Consider the following 11,034-nt stretch of genomic DNA (forward strand, 5'->3'; position numbering starts at 1 on the left):
TTCATAGATGGGGATTATTAGGAGGCCATGATTGGTAAAGGCCAATGAAAATTTGGCCAGGATTCCAGGGTAACACCCTGGGATTTTTAATGACTACAGGGAGCCAGTACCTTGGTTTTGTGCTGAAGCAATAAGGACTGGACACTTAAAAGCATTTGTACTACTTTGAGTGCCAAAGACAAAACTACAAAACATTGCTGACTAGGAGGCAAGAATAAATATGTACGGTATAGTATCATTCAAACAAAGACCTCGTGGAACAGGATAACACAATCCTTCATATTTTAATAGCTGTTTATCAATAAATAAAATATAGAATAATTTCAAAATGAGACGCTAGTATTGAGTACTTGAAAAAAGACCCAACAGGATATATGAAAATAAAATAAGAAAAACATAGAAATTCTCGTTATCTGCCGATCAGTGGATGAATATAGGCAAATTTCACTAAAGCCCCTCACAGTGACACGGAGAAATATCTGATGGGGAAAAATTATCCGTTCTTTTGATCTGCACCAAAATAAACGTTAAACACCAGGGAGCCACAGTGTAGTGGAGGATGTGTGGATAGCGGGGCCAATCACTCGCACGTATGCTGGTCCTGCCCAACGTTACCGCGTTATTGGCAATTTATACACATAGTCCCCAAGAAGATAAACGTAATTATAACTTTCGACTTCTCATTTGTGTATTTGGGAAGCACTCGGGTTGATCACATTAAACCATAAGACATATTGGGAATTCTTCTGCCTGCGAGTAAAATTACGAGAAGTTTAACAAATACTGGTTAATCTGGAAAAAAATATGTCCCGATTAAGACCTGATTTCACTCTGTGAAGAAACATGCTGCAATATTTCTGTGTAAACCCTTATTTCTTTCTGCATTGTTGTTTTTTGGTAATGATTAAACTAATGTAGATTCGATGTAAATATCTTTCTATATTTAACCGGGAGGGGGGTCTCTGCTCACACAATGTAAATAGTTTTAACAACGTAATTGTCAACTAAAAAAAGGTTTGTTGTGCTTTTACTAATTATGTTTCCACATGTAACCGCCAATCTATGCTGGCACCAATGTAAAAAGTTTTACATAGAAAAACATAATTGTAAAAGGAAAGTTGAAAGCGGATTTTTTTTTAAATGTATACATTCTACTTGGAATTTCTTTCATTTTTAAATAAAACCTTGAAACAAAAAACGCCGCTCATTGATGAAAGCGACAGGTTTTGGCGTGTAGTATGCGTTTGGGATTATGTACTATTTCAGATTTACTGCCAAGGCTAGACACTAGGGCTCTCACATAGTAGAATTGCTAGACGTTTATTCAAACAGAACTGGAAATATACTCAGTTTCTAAATCACTCCCTGCTTTAACGACAGCTCGAAGGGCGGTTTTTGAAAACACAAGGGTAGCGCGTAATGGGGGATTCTTATGCGGCACATTCCGTATCCTCGTGTCAAAATAATTCCGTAGCCCCTACATGCCTATACTGTATATGGGCTTCGGTTCAAGGGACGAGACTTGTGTTAAGTGTTGTACAGTAGATGCTATTGGTCTATGGTTTATACAACAGCCCTGGTAAAGAATAAGGGGCGGGGTTGCTCGCGGCCGGAATGACACAGCCCGGAAGAGCAGCCGCTTAAAACAATATTCCTGGCCGTCCAGTCTGTACGGCAGCTGGCAAAGTGGAACCGCTCACAAGGTCCGCAAGATCCGGCAGAGGTAAGGAATGTGACTGCGTCTCTCGGAACATTTCATCCCGTTTAAAAGAAAACAGATTCTGTCGTAGTCGGTGATAGCTTTTTTTTTTTTTTCTGCGCGGTTTGCTTGCTTGCTTGCTTGTAGTGGGATTAATGGGAGCTGTAGTGGTTACGGAAATACTGTGGTGAGGTCAGACCGTGCCAGGAAATGAGGATCTTCCGAGCTGTTTTGAAGTTCAAATTGTAGCCAAATAATTGGAATAAAAACTATAGCACTGCCAAAAAAAAAAATCGGAGCAGGTTGCGTCATTGGAATCATTCCAGGTGAAAAGGATTGTTTTACTCCTACTACTTTGCAAAGGACGGAAAGAGTTTGTCTAGATAATATCAGCATAATTGCTGTTTCTGGACTAAAGTCGTGAAAATACACCTACGCAATTCAGTTTTTGTTACAAAGCGAGCTTAGGTATAGAAATAGCCCATAAATAAGACTTGAAAGTTATAGCCCCGCCTTTCTGGAAATGTATAATTTTGTTTTGCCAGATCTAAATTCTCAAGCAAGCAAACACCTAGTGGGAAACAGAAATACAGATATAACCATCAACCGAAACCTTTAACAAAACAGGAGATTCTCCGCCTTTTAATTTTAAGGGCACGATGATTAATGAAACGAAACTTTACGTTCAATGCATTACGCATAAGGTACAGTAGATGTTGTGTGCTTTTTGTAAATTAAGCCGGCGACAGGTGCTTAATGTTTCATGTTTTACCTGTGCTTAAGTTCAGATTAATGACAAAGACTTTTAGGGAGTGAGAAAATAATTGCAGGTTTACGAATGAGACGGGGTCACTGTGCAGGGAGGCTTTGTAACAGAAGTATTCTCTGGACTGTTTTCCTCCGAGGTGACGCTCACAATCAGGACGGAGTTTGGCTCAGGCGATCTCTGCCTGAAATCTTGCCATGTCCTGTAACCTTAATGACTCAGAAGCTGCTGGCTGTTTTATCGCACACTTTTACCTCTCTGAGAGAACAACGGGCGAGGCTGTTTTGTTTGTAGCTGGGGGAAACCAGACCGGGCTGACAACATTGGGTTTGCTTTAGCAGTACAGGGAAGTCCAAAGGACAATTTATGGTCATGCTACTTCTTTCTGTGCTGGATTAATTTACATATATATGTTACTTGTGTAAGTTATTACAACTGTAATAACATAATAACAATAGATATTACAAATATTTAGACACTGTAATTCATTCAGCGGGGTGTAGTAATGGTTATTACTCCATCCTTGAGGGTTATGGGTACAAACCCCAAATTTCATGCAGACTAATTAGCCGTTAGATTCATTAATGTAATTTGGATTAGCTCTATAATACTATACATTTTTTTCCAGGTTGCCACTGTAAATGAGAATTTGCTCTCAATTGACATACCCAGTAAAAGAAAAAATAATAATTTCTTCCCAAATTGTTGTCCACAATTGTTGAATTGTTTTCTCTCTAGATTGCAGTGAAGGAGAGCAATGTGGAACCCTAATCAAGGTACGTGGTGTTTGCCTAGTGTGCAGCCTGTTTCTTTGAATATAAATGTTATTTGGGCGGCATGGTGACACACTGGTTAGCTTAGCTGCCTTGCAGTGATGGGGTCCTGGTGCTGTCTATGTGGAGTTTGGATGTTCTCTCCAAGTTTGCTGGGGTTTCCTCCAGGTTTGCCGGTTTCCTCCCACAGTCCAAATACATCCTAGTAGGTTAATTGTCTTCTTGGCCCTGGTGTGAATGTGTGAGTGTCTGACTGCACTGCAGTAGACTTGTGTCCCTTCCAGGGCATACCCTGCCTTGTGCCTGTTGCTTCCTGGGATAGGCTCCAGCTCCCCCGTGACCCTGAATTGGAAGAAGAATACGTGATTGGTTCCTAATTTTTTTAAAGCATGTCTATGTGCCCTTTTTATGTTCTGTGTTTAAACTTACGTTCTGCCTGTGCCTTGACATTCAGGGTAACTCAGAATGATGTTCTGATGTGTTAACGAAATGCTCCTGTTCCTAGCACGGCAGGAGAAGATACTTTTGTTTATCAGTTTCCTAGTCTCCATACAGGCCTTCCAGAAGATTGAAGCTTCATCCTGTCTTAGCCTCTGCTTGAGGTGGAAATAAGCAGCAGGGTCTTAGACAGACAAACCCAGGAGCAGGCGAGGAGAGAGGCAGAGCGGTAGTGAAACTGCAAGCTGACATGATGAGTGTAGCAAGGCAGGCCTGCAGGTTAAACAAGCAGGCAGACATTCTGAGGGTGAAGTCAGGCACAAAAGTAAACTCTGGCAGTAAACACACAGCAGCAAGGCACCGAGGGAAATCTGTAAGACGTACTAGAAAACGCAGGAAAGTGAGGAGAACAGGGGGCCGTTTTCATGAAGCAAGATTACTCAGTTAACTGGATAACTTTTGTAAACATGTTGACAATTGTTTTGATTTTCGGTTTCACAAAGCGAGACTGAACTGTAGCCAGCTAAGTATCTATGGCAACATATCACCTAGTCTTAAACCTGTTAAACTGATCAGTCGCCGCCTGCAAAAAGCGACATCACCTTTCTTCAGGGATCCATTTGGCAGGGGAGCTTTGCAGAGAGATTGAAAGATTAGAGATCGTCCTTTACAGTTCGCTGATAATTGTTATTTGAAAGATACCGTTCAACAGACAGTTTATATAGTTATAGTTGTACTAATGTATAGTTTACATTCACGATATCTTAAGCCAATACTGTTAATACTGCTTGTCATAGGTAAGCATTCGAAGCAGCTCCAGCTCTGTTCGTGGGGCTGATTCCTTGTGACTGGTGCAGTGTTTTACCGTGCTGGCCACTCGGACCGCTTCAGTACAGCGACAGTCTGTCGTGTGATAAGGAAATTGGTGTTTGCATTAAAACAGTTTTTTCTTGCATTCATAATGTTTCCAGGCCATATTGTAAATTGGTACATCAAACCAGGGTTTCATGAAGTAGCTGCTAATATTATCGTATACAGTATAATTCTATCCACTGTGAATGTCATTTCTGTTCCCTGTAGCTATGCCCTGTGATCTAAACATTTCTTGCAGTATTTCCTAATATAACAGGTGCTGTGGACTACACAGGCATCCTTATTAAAGCCCTCACAGGGCCAAACAAGTCTGATTTTGATCAGATCATCATTTAACAGTATCAATGTACAGTTAAAAAATACAATTTTAGCCTAAGAAATAGACTAGCTTTAGAGTTTCTGCAGTTTGGTGGGGAAAGGGGAGAAAGCCTCAGCTATACCACTTGATTCACACCCCAAATATTGGAGAAAATACCATTTCCCAATAAAGGAACACACGATGATTCCTCCTCACTCAGTCTTAATCTGCTCAAACTTCTCATCGGCAAGGGAGAGAGAATATTTTCTTTCAGAGAATTGCGCTACATTGTATCGCACAGGGTCACTGTGGATTTTTGTATTTTGTCTTGACCTATTGCCATGTCCTCCCATTGTAGGGTCCAGTTACTGTAAATGCAGAAATTACTGCTGCGGAAAACAATATTGTACAACTGCACAAGCTCCACTCCAAGTTTAATTTAGGGAATGACGATACATAAGTGCTCAGGCACTTTAGTAAGTTTTGTCATATCCTGAGATATTTAATTGCATTATAGTACCAACGTATGCATTGCATTTATCAGTAATTCTTTGCTAATCATTTTTTTCTGGCTTTTGTGGCGGCTACTGTGTTGCTCAATGCCATCAGAACAGATTTGTTCTCCATCTGGTATTCCACGAGGAGCCGTAGTTCTTGGCTAATGAGATAAGACCCACATCTTTTTGTGGTGATTTTGCTGACACGGATGGAAGAATTCGATGTTCGACTCGCCTGGTCTTTTAAAGTGCGGCGTGAGCACACAGTTAGTCAGATTGTTTGAACCCAAGTTGCTGTAGCTGGATCATGTAAACCTTGAGACCATGAGGCACCTTAACATGTAGGTCTTGGATGATGCAAGAATTGTATGGAAGGGGTTATAAATATGAGTGGATTAGATCTGGGATCGATTGAATAATGTGTACTTTGTCTAAGTATAATATCTGGGCTGCACTGGGGTAGATTCCAGCTTTAATGACACAGCAGTAGAGTATTGAATTGTATTTTCAGAGCATCCTTCCACATAACACGGGATTCATGTTCATTTCCTCATCTTTCCTTAGGTCCGCCAGGGGGGTATCCCATGGGACCCCCAATTCCCAACCCCACCTATCCTCCTGGTCAAAACCCAGCCTACCCACCAGGAATGAACCCGGCCTTCCCACCTGCGGTGACCCCCCCTGGCCCCTACCCAGGGCCCCCCGTTGGTATCCCGGGTCAGAACCCCTATCCTGGGGTTCCCATGGGCCCGGGACCTTATCCGGGGGGCCCTCCCTGTCCCCCAGGGGTCAACCCTTCCTACCCAGGGCCACACGGTGGGGTCTTTCCTGGCCCTTACCCAGCTGGCAGCCCGGGACACAAACACGGAAAATGCCACCCCATGGCAGGGGGCCTGGCGGCGGGCGTGGCGGGGGCGGGCATGGTAATTGGTGGGCACAAGGCGCACAAGAAGATGAAGAAGAAGATGAAGAAGGCACACAAGTACCACAAGCACGGGAAGGTAAAGCTGGGAATGGGCTGGTTTAGGAGGCAGGGCAGGGCCCATTATGTACAGGCAGTGCTGAAGAGAGACAGTGAGACCCAGTCTGAGCATCCTGCTTTAGCTGTAGAATAGTCCCTGCGTGATCCTGATCTCGGTACTGTTTAAACAGATGCTCAACATGAAACTGCACAGGAATGCAGACAGGGCGTTGTAAGCTCTAGCATGGCAAAGTCTGTACTGTTATTTAGCTTTTGCTTGAATAGATCTGTAGTGCCTGTCAGATGGCAGGAGTTGAGACACGGGATGAGCTGGCCGAGCTCCGTGTCCAGCGTGGCAGCTGGTGGAAACATCCGCTGTCTTCAAGGGGAGGTTTCCTGCTGCTGTTGCAAAACAAACCGGTTTTCTTTCTCGTATTCCCATTCTCACACCCTTCCTCTGCTTTGATCACGTGAAACACTAGCAAACGGTGTTCATGGTGCAGAAATGAGCGTCTCGAACATGTCACCGGTGCGGGACCCATCTCTGTATTCGAATCCCGACGTTCCTGGACAAGTCTGGTCGTTAGTGGTGCGTTGGTCGGACCCGTAAAAATTTGCTTTAATCAGCCACAAGGAGGTTTTGATCTCCCTTTGATGCTCTGCCACTGCCCTGTGTTAATTATCGAAATAAGTCTCCCTCAGTTCCCTGGAAAAACTTGACCTTGTACATATTGATGGCCAAAAAAACATCGTCCGGCCAAGGCAAATGTAACTGTGTAGATCTGCCCTTACTTCCCTCTGTGTTTTAATTGATCAGCGAGCTTTGTGTTTTTGTCTTGGACGTCTCCCTGAGCAGCTGCTCATTGGACCTTAGGCTCCTTGAACTCCCTTACTGATAGGAAACTGAGCTGTAAGCTGGCAGCACTGTCACCTCTGCTGATCTTGTTTTTTTTTAATGTCCTCTTTTCCCAGCATTCCTCCAGCAGCAGCAGCAGCAGCAGCGACTCAGACTGAGCTGTCACTGTTGACGCGACATTCCCATCAAACTCTGACACGCCGGCTTCACCCGGACCGCGCGCTTCGTAGCTTTGCATTACGTTGTACAGCACTGATGTAAGACGTAGCACAGAAGAGGTTTTCAAACTGCCATGGGGATGAGGGATTTCACACAGGCACGTCTGGTTTGTTCGGACCTGTAAGTAAAAATCCTGATTTTAATACACCTCTGCTGGGCTTAGTGAAAAATCGTGCGGATCCCCCTGAGGACACCTAAGAACAATCTCTGAGGACCGCATTCCATGACACTTTGAAAACCACACTGTGAAATTGCTAATACGGAAAGCTGGAGGCTATTTAAAACACTATATTTTTTTGAAGGAAAGAGTGTTGTATTTAAGATTATTCAATGACTGTTTTAACAATAAATGACAAAGATGTGTGACTCCAGTCTCTGGTGGCTGTGTGGTTTTGTGTGCTTGCTGTCCATGGACTTTACCTAACAGGTGGTTCCAGTGTTTCAGGTTTTCTGGCTCTTAGCCAGCTGATGGCTCCAAAGCCATGCTTTACGTCCTGTCCTATTATTTCAATATTACACCTGACAGAGAATGGGAATCATTCTTTATTTTTAATCAGTTCAAATCCTGTTGGCTGTCCTCTGGTCAATTTAGCAATAATCTCTTTGGGAACTGAAAAGAAATATCAAAGCCGCCTGCTTGTGCATAAGAGTAGAACATGAATTTAGCAAATTCTGGATGAGCAAATTCATCAGCTGGGTTCGGTGTGCATCATTCATGCACTTCTACGTTTTCTGTTTTTCCTCTAGTCCAGTTTTGTTAAAAAAAAAACACTTAAAAATAACTAGGTTTTTTTAAATACTTCATAAGGCAATTTGGGCAAATCAGGAGAATAGTGAGAAATTGCACATCAGTGTATGTGGCAAGGAACAGGTTATTCAACAGGACAAAACAATATAAGCAGTACAGACTATACTTTTTAAAAATGGGAGGACAAATATCCAAAACTACGGTCATCCTGAACGGGAGTTGTGCACCACAGATACAATCCAAACAAGAAACTGAACTGTGATGAGTTGATAAGCTGATGTGCTGTAGGTACAGACTCTTTGTCATCCTACAGCAAATTGTGAACCTCTTGCAGGTTTTTTGAAAACCTCTGGAGATGTGTGCCTTAGTTAGCAGTGACAGCCCACTTGACTCTTAGGAGCTTATTGTGAAAAAATTACCCAGCACAATCCTTGGGTATTAAGCGTTTTCTTTGACTTACTCATTTCAACTGTTTTTATTGTTACTGGACAATTTCAACTGTTTTAATGCCTCACGGTACTTCAATTCAGTTGAAAAACTGAAGTAACTTGGAATCTCCGGTGTTGCAGAAGTTAAAAACGATTAAGAGGCCTACTGAAGGAATGTAGTCATGGGCTCAGTTAATTAAATGCAGTCTTAAATGGAAGGCAGACTGGGAGAACACTGTAAACAGGAGTGGATTGGCGAGCATCTTCTATATTAATGTGATTAGAATACTAGTTTTAAAATAAGGCCTCCTCAGACGCTTTTTTGTTGGAATCGTTATTCATGGTGAAGGGAGGATTCCTCATCATTCAGCCACACGTAGTTCCCACAATATTTTCTAGTTGCTGTGTCAACGGAGCCTGCGATCACTTTCCACAAATGTATTAAATGTCAACACAAAACATATGTCCTTCATAGTTCTCCTAGACTTTTGCAGACACCGTAACTTTCAATCAAATGCCGCGTCCTTTTTGATCATCAGTTTTTTTTTTTTAAAAAGTCTTTATTTCAGCTTAAATGAGATGCTCAAGTTGGAAACAAAATCCTTGTACTTAACATACCGGATGTAATGGGCTGCTGTGAGATTTGTCATTTTTTTCTGTCCTGCTTAAAAAGTGAAAACAAAAAAAGGAAAAATTAAGAGATCAAAATGTTAAAACAACACTGGCTGATGTCAAAGAAGTGCCTTGTATTTGGTTGTTTGGTTGAGTTGTGTATGGAATAAATCCGTAATATGTTGCAGAGTTGTGCATGTAATTATCTGTGTCTGAATAATGATGTCTGTTTGTTTCAGAAGTTCACTGGGGGGGTTGAAATTTGAAGGAGAACAGGCAGTTTGAGAAGAATAGCAAGCCCATGGAGTACCATGCGAAGTGTGACCTTGTAGGGACGTTATTTGTACGATTAAAAATCCTCCTTTAATATCAGTGTAATTAAATGGCTGCATCTGACGTTGTCTCCTGCTTCTCTTATCAAGTCATATTCATAACTGCATTCCTGTGTTTGGCATTCAATTTAGTTCTTGCCCCCTTCACTGATAGAGCTTTTCAGTGATAGAAGCTTTTGGGGTTTTTTATTTCAGTACTTTAACAGGGAAAAAGATAAGGAGGGATATTAAAAGCTGTGGGCATTTTTCACAGCACAGTTTTGTTTGCACAAGAAGTTAGGCAAATGGAATGTCAGAACAGTGCTTTCATATTTGTAGCATATCTTTCCTTCCCCTGCTTTCGTAATCTCTCAGATGTCTGAAGTCAAATCTGCCTGGGCAGAAGGTTTTCTCCACTCCAGAGACATTCTGGGTCTTTCAATTAGTCGGTTGTGGTAGTGGCGCTCCTGAGCAGTGTTTGCTCTATGAATTTGCTAGATTTTAATTAATAGGAAGGCCTTAATTGTACAATTGCTCTTAATTGTAGTTTGATGGAAAAATTAGAGATGATAAACAGCAAAATGATCCATCAATTTTCTAACCACTTGCATATCCAATGCAGGGTCACAGGGGAGCTGGAGCCTATCCCAGCTAGCACCAGGCACGAGGCAGGATACATCCTGGAACAATCCATTGCAGTGCACGCACACACGCACGCACGCACGCACGCACGCATGCACGCACACCGGGGCCAAATAGATCACCACTGTGTTTTTGGACTGTGGGAGGACACCAGAGCACCTGGAGGAAACCCACGTGAACGTGAGGAGAACATGCAAACTCCACGCAGACAGGGCCCCAGGAATTGAACCCCGAGGTAGGACAATACCATATCACCGTGCTGTCCGAGCAGCAAAATCACTGGGGAAGTCAAATAAACCTCAATCTCCTCTACAAACAGAGGGTTCTAAATAAGGCGAAGAGCATTATGGAGTGTGTTTCTCAACCCCTCCTTTGTAAATGTACATTTCTCCCATGTGGGGGACGCCTCTTTGTCCCCAGGAGTAACAGTAACAGACTCATGAAATCTTTCATACCCACTGCAATATCACTCTCATTGTAAAGTAACTCTTTTATCCCCTAAAATGCTGATGTGCTGTATTCTTTGACGGTGTCGTGATGTCTGTTTTTGTTGTGTTGTTTTGTGGTGTGCTGTAATGCAAATTTCCCAAAGGGGTTAATAAAGCTCAAACTGAATTAAAGCAAACATCCTCCTTTTCATCATCATTTGACTTAACAAATCTGATACCTGTAAATGTTCAATCAAGGTGTTGTGGGGAAAATGTGAGCATTTAGGTAGCAGTGGTGGTGGTGGTGGGGGGGGGGGGTATAAAAGTACTAACTTTTAAGGATTAATTGCAAATTCATAATCAAATTAAATTAAAAGTACAGTACGAGTGTAATTAAATCAAAGGCATATGAAATGACCCCCCCCCCCATTTTGACCACAATCTGATGTATTGATCACAATCTGATTGTCCAAATTATTCATCTT

At 42.3% G+C, this 11,034-nt stretch overlaps 1 protein-coding gene across 1 annotated transcript; it reads left to right on the forward strand.

Annotated features, from left to right (window-relative positions):
- Positions 1-1,610: 1,610 nt before the first annotated feature.
- On the forward strand, positions 1,611-7,751 carry prr13 (proline rich 13). Its single transcript, XM_088914895.1, has 4 exons — positions 1,611-1,723; positions 3,204-3,241; positions 5,909-6,345; positions 7,278-7,751. The coding sequence occupies exons 2-4, from the start codon at positions 3,223-3,225 to the stop codon at positions 7,317-7,319; spliced, it is 498 nt and encodes a 165-aa protein (XP_088771021.1). The 5' UTR covers positions 1,611-1,723; positions 3,204-3,222; the 3' UTR covers positions 7,320-7,751.
- Positions 7,752-11,034: the final 3,283 nt, after the last annotated feature.

The sequence above is a fragment of the Atractosteus spatula genome, chromosome 1, assembly GCF_055471065.1.
Source record: "Atractosteus spatula isolate fAtrSpa1 chromosome 1, fAtrSpa1.hap1, whole genome shotgun sequence".
Classification (NCBI taxonomy): domain Eukaryota; kingdom Metazoa; phylum Chordata; class Actinopteri; order Semionotiformes; family Lepisosteidae; genus Atractosteus; species Atractosteus spatula.

What these genes read in the sequence shown, in the direction of transcription:
- prr13 (XM_088914895.1), top strand. An exon ending in AGTACCACAAGCACGGGAAG is followed by an intron (nt 6,346 to 7,277) that starts GTAAAGCTGGGA and finishes CTCTTTTCCCAG; the next exon opens with CATTCCTCCAGCAGCAGCAG.